The 14,882-nt window shown below is 46.2% G+C and overlaps 1 protein-coding gene across 3 annotated transcripts in view; it reads right to left on the bottom strand.

Moving 5' to 3' along the window:
- METTL24 (methyltransferase like 24) overlaps window positions 1–14,882 on the bottom strand; it is a 96,357-nt gene that overhangs the window by 10,631 nt on the left and 70,844 nt on the right. For all 3 annotated transcript variants that reach the window (XM_075340052.1, XM_075340053.1, XM_075340054.1), the window contains one exon: window positions 14,312–14,540. In XM_075340052.1, coding sequence (XP_075196167.1) covers window positions 14,312–14,540 — 229 coding nt within the window. The remainder of the gene's footprint in view (window positions 1–14,311; window positions 14,541–14,882) is intronic.

Genomic DNA, 14,882 nt, shown 5'->3' with positions numbered 1-14,882 from the left:
ATTTCCGCCATGGGCAATGTTGGTGATAAGGGAGCAGTCAGTGCCAGTGGCTCTGGTGGGAGCAGGCTCCACCCATCCATTAAGCTGGACTTTCCTGGGACCTGCAGTACCACTGGCTGACTGTGGTGGCATGTGTCTTCCAGCTAAAGTTACCAGTGTCTTCCAGCTAAAGTTACCACCTTTCAGCCACGGCCAATACGAAGGCACCACACCCTTCTTATTCCTCCTCCTGTCTGCTGGTCGCCACCAGATAGTCTTGCAGTATACTGCTGTGCTTCTGGTTGACACCCTGCTCTTGAACTTTGATCCTTGTGTTTTTGACCTTTGCCTGTTCACTGATGACTCTCCTGCCTGTTTTGTACTATGCTGCCTTCTCTGGTTTGACCTTAGTCTGATTTTGTGACTACACTCTTGCCTGCCGATTTTGTCCCTTTTCGTACCTCCTGGTTTTGACCTGGCCTGACAACTACTCTTCTCTGGATTGCAGCCTTCCATAGGCAGCGATCCCCTGGACCTTATTGCAATTCCAGATCCCTGCACAGGGGTGAAAGGGTTTGGGGTTCTCGGGATCCTGCTGAGAGGGCAGCTAGCCTCTAGTCTGTCCGTGACAGTCATCCTGAGTCTGTAGTCCGGGACACCCAGACATTTGGTTAAAGTTGGTAACAATCACCAAAATGCAACCATTTTAGCTGTCATTGTTGCTCGTCGTCATCTCCCTTTTATCTAATGTGTATGGGGGGGGGGGTTCTGTAGTTTCTCTGGCTGTGTTCTGCATTGTCTATTGTTTATCTACTAAAAAAAAATTCTTACAAAATACATTCACTAAAGGGGTTCACATTTCTGATGGCTCAATTTCTAGATCTCTTGTTTGTGTAACTTGAATCATATCACTCCAAACTTTCAATGTGAGAAAGAAAATGTAACACGTTCTGCAGTCATTATCACCATATGGTATTAATTACCTACATCTTCTGCAGACTTTAGTTTGGCTACAAAATCTCATAGCTCCTTATAGACAGTGAACTCTGGGCAATTGTGCAATCCTAACTGAAAGCAGGACTGTTATTAATGCTAAATTTGCAGAATTAACTTTCACAACATAATAAAAATACAAACTCCAAGCACCCACTGTAAATGTCAATTTCAGTTCCAATTACAATCTCAGCCCTGGGTTATATTATAAATAAAAGAAAAACTGCTCATTTTTGAGACACACAATTCTAGTAATTACACACAGGAATTAATAGAAGTGAATACATTCAGAGACCATAGTTTATGCCAGTACCTTTCCACCTCATATATGTGTGAACTGTAACTGTATGGACTGTTCCCACGAAGCTCAGAGATCGGGGGCACTAGCACAACGAGGGGGATAGGGCTTTCCAAGCAAAGCAGCCCACTGAAATCCCAAGCATGAGCTCTTCAGAGCAGGCTCCTCTTGCTACTCATAGCAGGGAGCGGGGCCTGGAAAGCTCCAAGCTGACGGCCCACAAAGGACACTCTAAAAAACGGTGCCAGGAGGCAGGCCACAGACCACCAGGCAGTACTGCAGGGGACGGGACCCGGACGAGCTCCCCAAGAGGGCAGCGGCACCCAGAGACTTGGTTTACTACGTTGTCAGCATCTGCTTTCTTGCTGAGTGAGTAACTGATTAACCCCTGCAACCAGCGAGCCTGCGCTTCACCTGCACCCCCCATCCCACCATCCGGGGACCCGGGGTCTTTCTCTACCCGTGGAGGGTAACGTCATCTGGCTGCCCTACTCCATCACCCCAACGGCAGCGGTGGTACTCCCTATTACCGCACACCACAGGTGGCGTCACAAACTATATTTCCCCTGTAAATACCCCCCTTGTTCATTCGGGTGTGACCCTTAGCCCCCGGGTCCGGAGACCCTCGAGCCACTAGCAGTGACATCCGGATCCGAGCGGTTCGACCGCTGCTGGGGTGTTACAGATACATGGTACCGTACACTAAGGACTAATGATCTCTATCGAAAAAAGGACCAATCGGTGAACACATTAGAGATTCACAAGAAATCCGACATAGAGGCCATGCAAAGCAATAATGTCAAGCAATAATTTTTACTAGAAATAAAAATGCAAGGGGGAAGCATGTTGGTTTTCTTTTGCATCCTGTTGAGCCAGGTTACAATAATAAGCCTTCTGCGGTTCCCCATTAGATAGGCGCCAGCATCTCTGCCCACTGGTCCGGAGGCAATTTTTCTAAATCTGCAACCCTTTCAAAGTTGTCAGGAAAGCTTCAACATCATCAACCGCTGTCACCTTTAGCAAGGCTACTGGAACTGTTGCATCAACAGTATATTTGTTTTCTTCTGGACCTGCTGCTGGTGTATATTGGCCTATACCAGCTGCTTCTTAGTCTCCTTCTGAGCTTGCTGCTGCTGCCACTGTATATTGGCCTGTGCCAGCTGCTTCTAAAGCGGGGTTTACACGCTACGATATATCTAACGAGATGTCGGCGGGGTCACGTCATAAGTGACGCACATTCGGCATCGTTAGTGATATCGTAGCGTGTGACAGCTATGAACGAGCAGAAATACTCACCTTCTCGTTCATCGCTGACACATCGCTCATTTTCTAAAAATCAAACGTCCAGTTGTTCAATGTTCCTGAGGCAGCACACATCGCTCCGTGTGACACCTCGGGAACGATGAACTGCAGCTTACCTGCGGCCGCCGGCAATGCTGAAGGAAGAAGGTGGGCGGGATGTTTACGTCCCGCTCATCTCCGCCCCTCCACTTCTATTGGCCGGCCGCTGTGTGACGTTGCTGTGACGCCAAATGTCCCTCCCCCTTCAGGAAGTGGATGTTCGCCGCCCACAGCGAGGTCGTTTGGAAGGTAAGTACGTGTGATGGGGGTTACAGCATTGTGCGACACGGGCAAGAAATTGCCCTTGCTGTACAAACGATGGAGGCGGGTGCGATCGCAAAGGTGATCGCACAATTAATTGTAACATGTAAAGCAGCCCTAAAGCCCGCTACACACGCTTCAATATATCTCACAATCCGTCGTTGGGGTCAAGTTGTAAGTGACGCACATCCGGCATCGTTTGTGAGGTATCTGCGTGTGACAGCTACATGCGATCAGGATTGAACGCAAAACCGTTGATCGCAAACACATCGTATCATTCTCTAGAATTGAGCGTTTTGTTGCACGAACCTAGTCAATTGTAACGTGTGACATCCCTCATACGATTTTGTTGTCTGATGCTATGTGCGCAGGTGTGCGCTCTGCACCGCAGCTTAAAAAAGGTCTGCTTCAGAGCGCAGCTGAAAAGCTGCGTTCTGAAGCGCCTCACAATGTCTGTCATGCACTAATCTCTGTCAGTCCGTCACTATCTCTGTCCCTCTCTCTCTCTCCATGTCAGTCTATCCCCCTCTCTCATATACTCACCGATCCCCGATCCCTGGCGCTGCACGGCATTCACACTGCTCCGGCGGCTTTTACTGTTTTGAAAAAGCCGGCCGCCCATTAAACAATTTCGTATTCCCTGCTTTCCCCGCCCACCGGCGCCTATGATTGGTTACAGTGAGACACGCCCCCCACGCTGAGTGACAGGTGTCACACTGCACCCAATCACAGCAGCCGGTGGGCGTGTCTATACTGTGTAGTGAAATAAATAATTAAATAATTAAAAAAAACGGCGTGCGGTTCCCCCCATTTTTAAAACCAGCCAGATAAAGCCATACGGCTGAAGGCTGGTATTCTCAGGATGGGGAGCTCCACGTTATGGGGAGCCCCCCACCCTAACAATATCAGCCAACAGCCGCCCAGAATTGCCGCATACATTATATGCGACAGTTCTGGGACTGTACCCGGCTCTTCCCGATTTACCCTGGTGCGTTGGCAAATCGGGGTAATAAGGAGTTATTGGCAGCCCATAGCTGCCAATAAGTCCTAGATTAATCATGTCAGGCGTCTATGAGACACCCTCCATGATTAATCTGTAAATTACAGTAAATAAACACACACCCGAAAAAATCCTTTATTAGAAATAAAAACACACACATATACCCTGGTTCACCACTTTAATCAGCCCCAAAAAGCCCTCCTTGTCCGGCGTAATCCAGGATGATCCAGCGTCGCTTCCACCGCAGCTGCATGGAGGTGACCGGAGCTGCAGCAGACACAGCCGCTCCGGTCACCTCCATGCAGCAAATGAAGACAGCCGTGCGATCAGCTGCTGTCACTGAGGTTACCCGCGGCCACCGGTGGATGCAGCGGTGGCCGCGGGTAACCTCAGTGACAGCAGCTGATCGCGCGGCTGTGTTCATTTGCTGTGTGGAGGTGACCGGAGCGGCTGTGTCTGCTGCAGCTCCGGTCACCTCCATGCAGCAGCGCTGGATGCGACGCTGGATCATCCTGGATTACGCCGGACAAGGAGGGCTTTTTGGGGCTGATTAAAGTGGTGAACCAGGGTATATGTGTGTGTTTTTATTTCTAATAAAGGATTTTTTCGGGTGTGTGTTTTTTTACTGTAACTTACAGATTAATCATGGAGGGTGTCTCATAGACGCCTGACATGATTAATCTAGGACTTATTGGCAGCTATGGGCTGCCAATAACTCCTTATTACCCCGATTTGCCAACGCACCAGGGTAAATCGGGAAGAGCCGGGTACAGTCCCAGAACTGTCGCATATAATGTATGCGACAATTCTGGGCGGCTGTTGGCTGATATTGTTAGGGTGGGGGGCTCCCCATAACGTGGAGCTCCCCATCCTGAGAATACCAGCCTTCAGCCGTATGGCTTTATCTGGCTGGTTTTAAAAATGGGGGGAACCGCACGCCGTTTTTTTAAATTATTTAATTATTTATTTCACTACACAGTATAGACACGCCCACCGGCTGCTGTGATTGGGTGCAGTGTGAAACCTGTCACTCAGAGTGGGGGCGTGTCTCACTGTAACCAATCATAGGCGCTGGTGGGCGGGGAAAGCAGGGAATACGAAATTGTTTAATGGGCGGCCGGCTTTTTCAAAACAGTAAAAGCCGCCGGAGCAGTGAGAACGCCGTGCAGCGCCGGGGATCGGGGATTGGTGAGTATATGAGAGAGGGCTGCTAACTTCAGTTACTCAGGAGATTAGCGGTCACCGGTGAGCCCTTCACAGGTGACCGCTAATCAGGACGCGACACAGACAGAGCCGCAGCATCACAATGAAGTCGGGTGAAGTTCACCCGAGTTCATTCTGACAGTGCGGCTCTGTCTGTGTCTGCTGTCATCTGCCATTCACCGCTGCTACATGGCTGTCTGTGTCTGCTGTTAGCGGCCATGTAGCAGAGCTGAATGGCAGATGACATAGTAAAAACGCATCTCTACACATTACACACGCTTGGCAAGTCAATAAATAAAAAAAAAAAAAAGGTGCTCAATGCATACGTCACAGAACACATGATCTAAAGGATCGCACACAAAATTGACCAATTTAACATAGACTACTAACGCTCGTGTGACAGCAAATGACCAACGTGAAATCTCATAGATCCCGTATGCAACCTGGGCGTGTCACATCGCAAATGCGATTGTACAACTAATTGCAACGTGTAAAGTGGGCTTTAGTCTCTTTCTGAGCTTGCTGCTGATGCCGTTGTATACTGGCCTGTACTAGCTGCTTGAGTAACTCCTCCATGTTGTCTGTTTTCAGTCCTGCAGTCACTTTTACCCAAAACATGCAGTTTCCCTGCAGCAGTCACAAGTGCCACTTGGAATTCGTTCTCGTGCTTCTGCACCAACTGTAGGGGTACAGCTAATTCAGTGTCATTTGAGGTAGGCATGGTAGGCAACTTTAAAGAAAAACGTCCAGGGTACTTTATTAAAGCTCCGTAAAGTAAGAAATTAAACAGCATTTCTTTGCCTAGCAAAGGCAGTGTTATTCCAGCACAAAAGTCTAAGCATGGCGGTTTCACACAGGAGGACTTCTTACCATCATACACAAAAAATTGGTTAAAAGAACTGAAGTCCTCAGTGGTTGATACCTTTTAATGGCTAACTGAAAAGATGGTAATAATAGCAAGCTTTCAAGACTACTAAAAGGAGAATCTGATATGGAACTTAAGACACTTCTGAAGAAACGCGCACAACTGGACAGCGACATATTTTTCTTATCCAAATGCAAAAAGGAGAATCTGATTATGGAACTCGTCATACACAAAACACTAATGATCACACCTGGGCGTTTTTATGTACAGCATACCATGCCCTAGGGAGGGGATATGTGAGAAGCCAGTCCCACCAATCTCTGACTGCTTGTAAATCTGGCCGTTGTCAGCCCTATTAACCCTCTCAGTACTATACATACAAGAGCTTGCTTTCAGGCTTATATCACAAAGATTAACCACCTCTGTGATACATATCTGCCCTCCATGATTTGTCCGGTGGCCATCTTACAGGATATTACTTTTTCTATGATTCTAGCAAATGTTCAATCTAAACAATAGTTTCCAAAATTGAAAAAGATACAAAAATTTGTCAACACTATTATTGTAATGTTTATTATTTAACAACTGCCTTTAATTCCCTTTGCACTTTAACTTACTTTGTTCTTTTTTTTTGTTTAATTTCCAAAAACTGTCTGTTTGAGTCTAGCAGCATACACCTAGGATTGTCAAACAAAAAGTAATCAGGATGTGCCGCCCTAGCAGCGGATCGAACCGCTCGGATCCGGGGGTGGTGATCGTTCGTGGCTCGAGGGTCTCCGGACCCGGGGGCTTAGGGGCCACACTCAAATGAAAAGGGAGTATTTACAGGGGATCTGGTATAGTTCGTGACGCCACCCGTGGTGTGCGGTAATTGGGAGTACCGTCGCTGTCGTTGGGAGTACCCGGGGTAATGGAGTGGGGCAGCTAGGCGACGTTGCCCTCCACGGGTAGGCCCCAGGACTCTATTGGGTGATGTGGGGACGCAGTGCAGGGGTCAGTTGGGTACTCACTCAGCAATGAAGCAGACGCTGACAACAGAGTAAACCAAGTCTCTGAACGCCGTTGCCTCTCGAGGGGCGCTCGTTAGGGTTCCGTCCCCTACAGTACTACCGGTGGTCCGTGACCTGCCTCCTGGCACTAAGTTTTAGATTGTCCGTTGTGGCCCGGTAGCTTGGAGCTGTCCGGGTCCCGCTCCCTACTGTGACTAAGTGGAGGAGCCTGCTCTCAGGAGCTCACGGTTGGGATTTTAAGTGGGCTGCTTGCTAGGAAAGCCCTATGCCCCTCGTAGTGCCCCCGATCTCTGAGCTGGTGGGAACAGTCCATAAAGGCCTCTGTTCTCCGCAGGTTAATTGCCGGGTTGCCTGAAGCTTCTCCATGACCTAGGGTCCATGTACCCCGTCGTGCCTTCGGTCCCGGACTGGTGATAGGACCAGGCTGCTGACCGTCCTCCTTGATGGGTCCCAGGCACTAAGCCTCAATCCCCTGCGACCGGGACCCGACTCCTCTAAATCCAGACCACCGTCTGCGACCTAGTTTACTTCTCGCCTGGGAGCTCCAACTCCCAGCTTCCTCAGAGCTCCTCACAGGTCGAGGGCTATCACTGAACTGACTTGACACCTCACACCTCCCTCCCTGTCATGCTTAAGCATCCCACTGGTGTGCCTGAGAGGTATGGTGCAAGGTGTATCTAGGAATTGTGAATGCTGGTGGAGGCAGTGCTGTAGGATAGAGACCCAGAATCATGGGGGGTTGAATACTGCACGGGGAGGGCAGTTTGTGCAGTATCCTGTGATGACCTGAATAGTCCAGGGGCGTCACAAAGAGGACTGGGCTGCTGTCACTTACCCCTGCTTCGCTTTCTGGCCTAAAACAGATTGTCACCGGGGTCTGGTGCTGCACTCATTCCCCAACCGATGCATGCTCAGTAAAATAGCGACTAAAACAAACGTCACTGGTTAAAGTGAACCAGACAGCTGTTACATGCCTAATACATGGGCAGCAAGTGTTAGGCACTGGCTATATGATTTCAACAAGGTATGTTTGACTCCAAAATGCTGCAGGTGAACACAAATTTAAGATGACGTTAAAATGGATGAAACCCTGCCCTCCCAAGTCTGAAGTCCCGCCCTCTTACAAAAACTCAATTAAATTCAGTAGTGGGTGGGATTTGGTTTGGGTGGGTAGAGGTTTGTCCACTGAACAATGGAATTTTACGCCCAGTGAGAGCAATTAAGAGAATTTAGTCATTCTCACTGGGGTGCTGGCTCTTGTCTTGGTTCAGGGTGGCACAGTGGCTCAGTGGTTAGCACTGCAGCGCTGGGGTCCTGGGTTCAAATCCCACCAAGGACACCATCTGCAAGGAGTTTGTATGATCTCCCCGTGTTTGCGTGGGTTTCCTCCGGGTACTCTGGTTTCCTCCCACATTCCAAAGACATACAGATAGGGACTCTAGATTGTGAGCCCCAATGGGGACAGTGTTGACAATGTATGTAAAGCGCTGTGGAATTAATAGCGCTATATAAATGAATACAATTATTATTATTATTCACGAATGCTCTATCACTACCTTCCTTACCTCTTTTGTGCATGATCGACCATCAGCAGTTCCAATGGCAACTGAATGGTAAATAGAACCTCCTGTCACATCCTTTGAAGGGTGACATGTGCAAAATGGAGCAGATTTAAAAATGAATTATAATGGCACAATGAGTAAATATTTGTGCACATTATTATAAGACCATATTGTGATTTGGAGAATAGGTAAATTAATTGTTTTTAATTTTTCACCATGTTCTCTTTTTAATTTTCCACATCCTCATGATGCCATTGTTAATGAATTGGCTCCTAAAGCGGGCTTTACACGCTACGACATCGCTAATGTGAACTCGTTGGGGTCACGGAATTGGTGACGCACATCCGGCCGCATTAGCGATGCCGTTGCGTGTGACACCTATGAGCGATTTTGCATCGTCGCAAAAACGTGCAAAATCGCTCATCGGTGACATGGGGGTCCATTCTCAAAAATCATTACTGCAGCAGTAACGAAGTTGTTCCTCGTTCCTGCGGCAGCACACACCGCTCCGTGTGACACCGCAGGAACGAGGAAGCTGTCCTACCTGCCTCCCAGCCGCTATGAGGAAGGAAGGAGGTGGGCGGGATGTTACGTCCCGCTCATCTCCGCCCCTCCGCTTCTATAGGGCGGCGGTTCAGTGACGCAGCTGTGACGTCACTGTGACGCTGAACGAACCGCCCCCTTAGAAAGGAGGCGGTTCAATGGTCACAGCGACGTCGCTGGACAGGTAAGTAGTGTGACGGGTCTGGGCGATGTTGTGCGGCACGGGCAGCGATTTGCCCGTGTCGCACAACAGATGGGGGCAGGTACCCACGCTAGCGATATCGGTACCGATATCGCAGCGTGTAAAGCGGCCTTAAGTCTGTAACTCAATATTTTACAGTTAAATATATTCAGCATAACAAACCTATGAACAATAGGTTATTATATCATCACATATTCCTTTTAGACATCAGCCAATCAATGCATGTACAGTGACAAGCAAAAGGGCAACAATGTTTTAAACTTTTGAATTTCAGACTCCATATCTCACTATCCACTAAGGCTTTAAGCGTGAGACTACCTTCATTTTGTAGACAATCATCTTGGCTACCTCATACATAAATTTGACTTGCAACTATTTGGCATATGATTAGTTATGCAGATTTTGGTCATGTCACTGCAGTGTTACTGTTTTGATCCTAAAAATCTGGATTTTAATTTTTATTATTTTGTTAATGTTTTGGAAATCTCTATTGGCTTTTAACACTGCCAGAATCCTTCTGGCCATGTCGCAATCATAATCAAGTAATAACTGACTGAAATCTGATCCCAGGACTCTTCTACACGGTTCCAATGTTGGTGCGTACTGGGCGACTCACTTGGGTATGTATACAACTTTTTCTTCAGCTCTACCCACAAGTGTTCGATTGGATAGAGGTCTGGGGACTGCAGGGGCGAAACCGACACCTCTACTTCATTATCATTGCACTATTTCTTTGCCAATCTCAACAAATGCTTCGGGTCGTTGTCACACTTGAACACTATGTTATTTTTTTCATCCCCATAGCACTCAAGTGTATGAAGTAATTAATATCGTAGGATACTCGCATATAGCTCAACGTTGAAGTCACCATTGAGCCCGGTCAGGTATCCAATGCATTTACCTGTGAAACTCCCTCATTTCATCAGGCTTTTTCCACAAAATTTTACAGTTCCTTCAATTTCTTGATCCGTTAGTCCCTTAGTACCTTTTTTCCTTTGTCTCTTCCTGACCCATTTGAACCCATCAGAGCCTAGTCTACTGACTTTCGTCTCATCGTTCCAAAGCACCTGTTTCCAATCTTCTATTGTCCACTCTTCGGACTTATTTGCAAATTTGAACTGAAGGTTCTTATGACGATATTGTAGTCGAGGTTTCTTCACCTTTTTTCCAAGCCAACACTCCAGACTAGTGTAACGTGTGTTACATGGTGCTTGCATAGGTGTCTGTGATATCCCTATTACGAAGCATACGAGCCATCTCCACTGCTGTGTTTGTTGACCAGAACTGATACATCTTGTGATGAGCCAACATGTGGATATTTTGCCTCTCTTCAATTTTGAATGGATGGATGGATTTCATTCTGTATTCTTCCAACTCTCATGGCACTCACATGATGCAGTTTGATAGCGATCTCCCGGCCAAGAAAATTGCCAAAGACCTGGATGATGTGTTTTCTCTTTTCTTGGGAAATTTTCAAGGCTGCTCCTCGATTCAAACCAGGGACTTTTTGCTTGGGAATCACCATACTATAACACTGAGCTATTAGGGAATGTGAGAACAGGTTGTAATTTGTAATATTCAGGAAGAATTTTTTTTTTTTGACAGTGCAATCTAAGGGGTTAACAGGAGTGGGGGGATCGTGCATCCATCTGCTCCTGATAGCCGCACATGTGTTCTGTACAAATCAGCAGACATATGGGGGACTCACATGAGCCATGAAGTACCCAGTATGTCCAATATCAGTAAGAGGTTAATTGATTTTATATTTTGATAGATCGGGCATTTCTGAAAGCGGCGATACCAAATATGTGTATATATTTTTTTTTAACTTTTATTTTCAATGGGGCGAATGGGGGGGTGCTTTGAACTTTTAGGTTTTTTTTCTTTTTTTTTTCATATTTTTAAAAACTTTTTTTTTACACTTTTTATTAGACCCGTAGGGGACTTTATCACTGCACTGTCCGATCACTTGTTCATTTCTGCTGATGCAGGCATCATCACTCCTGTGAGTTCCAGCGCTCTGTCGGCTCTCACAGGAAGTTTGTCATGGTAGCGTCAGTTGTCATCAGCTGACCCTGCGATAGCATGACAACACATTGGCAACCCGTGATCGTGATCAACAGTGTGATCCCCGCCATAGCCATTTAAATCGCGGTTAGTATTTGACAGCGTGATCTAAAAGGGTTAACAGGTGCGGGCGGATATCCGATCCACCTGCACCTGTTAGCCACTCATCTCTGCTGGTCAGATCAGCAGAGATGAGCAGGAATTACTGTGGGTTCACTGCCAAAGCCCGCGGTAAGGCTGGGGCCACACGGGCACTACTGCGATCCACTTGCATGAGACTCGGCTCGTGCTGGCAGTACAGCAGAGCCGAGTGTCATGCCTGTGTCTTTGCAACTGAGGTCCGTTCGTGCGAGCAGACCTCAGCTGCGGGGGGCGGGCCGGCACTCAGGAGGGGAGGGAGGGATTTCTCTCCCTCTCTCCTGCATAGTCGGCTATAGACATTCTCGCACTGCACTAGCAGTACATCGGTGTACCGCGAGTGCAGTGCGATTTTTCTCTCGCCCCATTCACTTGAATGGCTGCGAGAGAAAGAGTCTCGGATTACAATCGCAGCATGCTGCGATTGTTTTCTCAGTCCGATTAGGGGTGAGAAAATAATCGCTCATGTGTGCTCACACACAGGCTAGAATTGGTCCGAGGGGAATGCGATGTTTTATCGCACTCCACTCGCACCGATTTTCTCGCCGTGTGGCTTAGCCCTAACTGGTAGCTTATGCTATTGGACATTGATCTGCTATGAGTAAGCACCTTTATGTTTGATGTGTGGTAGATCTGAGAATAATTAGGTTACACTTTGGCACTTCTGCAATTTGAGTATTTTGCTGCCCATGAACTGCTGCACTTTTAACCTTCTCCTTTAGAGTTCGAGGATCTGAATCATGGATGCTATTATGACCAGTGATTCACAGGATTACTTAGTGGAAGCTACTGTCTGCAAGCCTGATGGGCAACACCTGGAGTTCTCCAGGCACAACATTTGTGTGTTTAATATGATGATATCTTGTTTTATATTTATATATGTAGTGTATTAATAGCAATAACATTTATAATTACTTTTATGAATCTAGTACTCCATGTGTGTTCTATGCACATTTTGATACAAGTCAAATTATTGTCTGCTGAGACATGGCACCCCGCTTTTCTTGAATGGTGGTCCTCAGATCATTGAGGTTCTAGGGTTACAGAGTTACGAAACTCTACACAGAAACTCAGCTGATCCCATAGGTTTTCTATGGGATTCAGGTCTGGAGAGAGCACAGGCTATTCCATTTGACGTACCCCAGTCTCCAGCAGCTATTCCTTAATGATGCGACCTAGGTGAGCTGGAGCATTCTTGTCCATGAAAATGAAATTAGGCCTGTGTTGTTCATGCAGAAGCACAATGAGTGGATTAATGAGGTTATTCAAGTAGTAGGGACTTGTCACTGTACCATTCACAAAGTGTAGAGCAGTTCTGTATTGACTAGACACACCTTCCCACACTACCACCACCACAGGCTCATCTTGTGACAACAGTGGCTCATGCATGGCACTCTCCTTGACGTCTCCAAAATCATGTAGGCTGCCATACTTTCCACTCAGCTTTCATCAGTGAACAGCACTAAGGCCTACTGGTCCCTCGTCAAGCAAGACGATTATGCCTGTGCATGGGGGTGTGGTCAGGTACCTTTGCAGATTGTCTAGCACACAGACCACGCTGATGTAAATGGTTTGAATCGTCTGAAGTGACACTTGGGTGCCTCTGTTCTCCCTTAAATTTGCATGGAGTTGTGTGGCATTCATCATCCGTTTCCGAAGGGCATTGTTAACAATAAAGCGGTCATCACTGTGGGATGTGACCAAAGGACGTCCACTTCTATGCCTTTCTGTGCTGCAACTTACTGATGACACTCTGTGACACTCAAAACTCAGTGACCACTTCCATCATAGATCATCCTACTTGAAGCCTCACAATGGTGAGGTACTGTTGATCAATTGTTAGGTGTCGGCTTGGTCTCATGATGTCAAAATGTGAACAGAATGATGAAGAGGACTGTTTAAATACCATCTCTAATTGAACCCCGAAATTTATTGGGCGATTCATGGATCAAACACTTCTTGTGAATTTTGCCATTAAGCTACTTGTTATAGAACAGAAAGTTGTGCAAAAAGTACAGAAACATTGAACATGTGTATTCAAAAGTTTATAGAAGGCACATTAAGTTCCCCTGAAAAGGTTACAGTGCATTTTAGGATCATCCTGAAATTTCCCCTGAAAGCCAAATAGTCCTAAGTTTTTGTCAGTAGTGTATTTTGGAAGGCTGAGCTGTGAAGTAAACAGGGCCACATATCTTCACAATTCATCTATACTTAGACTGGAATCACAATTAAAAACTGGCAGAGAAGATGGTGACAACACCACAAGTTGAGGCTATGTGCGCACAGTGCGTTTTTCGCGGCGTTTTTGCGCGTTTTTCGGGTGCGTTTTTGGCCTCAAAACTGCATGACTTTGCTTCCCCAGCAAAGTCTATGAGTTTTCATTTTTGCTGTCCGCACACAACTTTTTTTTAAGCTGCGTTTTGAGCTTGAAAAAAAAATGGACATGTCAATTCTTTCCTGCGTTTTTCTGCGTTTTCCGCCCATGCAATGCATTGGAAAAATGCAGCAAAACGCAGAGATCAAAAACGCAGCAAAACGCACCAAATCGCGGTAAAAACGCATGCGTTTTTTGACGCGTTTTTTGAGGCGGGTGCATTTTTGTGCGTTTTTATCGCACAAAAACGCAGCGTCAAAAAAAACGCAGTGTGTGCACATAGCCTAATTGTGATTAGTATCTTGATAGAATAATAGCTCCAGAGAACTCTGATTTTGTGTAAACAAAAGCAATCTTAACAATGTCTTTGATGACCTGCTAAGAATCATATTATTCTTAGTTCAATAATGTTATTTCTGATGTTTCAATATTCACCGACTTACAAAAGCAAACTAATAATAAATACATGTCACACCTTCCAATGTCCAAAGTCATTTAGAATGGTCTTCAGCTTCTTGGTATTACTATGCAATCTATGTGGAGCTATGGCTGGGTTGGGATCTCTCCAATCAACAGACAGACGATGATGCCAGAGTCGCTCAGCTTCATGGATGTGAGCAGATGGAATGCCTGGATCAAACCGATGAACTTCACATCCTCCAGAAGCCATATTTAATTCAAATACGTTGTCATCTTCACCTAATCTGGAAATATTATAATTATATAAATATTACTTCTGAAATATAATGCACATCATAAAATTGTAATATAGCTCTATGTTCGTTAATGGTTTGAAAAGTTAAGAAAATGATCAATGATTCTGGTTGGTGATTGTTTTGCACTGTATTCCAGATTATTAAACAGGAGAAAACTAAGTAAATATTTAAAGTGATACATATTACCAGTGAGTATTTTAAACTACTCTTCTGTCCTTTGATTAAAAAGAAACACTGCCCATCATCACTTGGCGACATGTGTTGTATATATACAGCACTATAGCCAGACTCCACTGCTCGTATTGAGCGCAGTACGTGACATGAACAAGA

This window comes from Anomaloglossus baeobatrachus, chromosome 3 (assembly GCF_048569485.1).
Source record: "Anomaloglossus baeobatrachus isolate aAnoBae1 chromosome 3, aAnoBae1.hap1, whole genome shotgun sequence".
Lineage (NCBI taxonomy): Eukaryota > Metazoa > Chordata > Amphibia > Anura > Aromobatidae > Anomaloglossus > Anomaloglossus baeobatrachus.
This window is presented reverse-complemented; position numbering and strand designations above follow the sequence as displayed.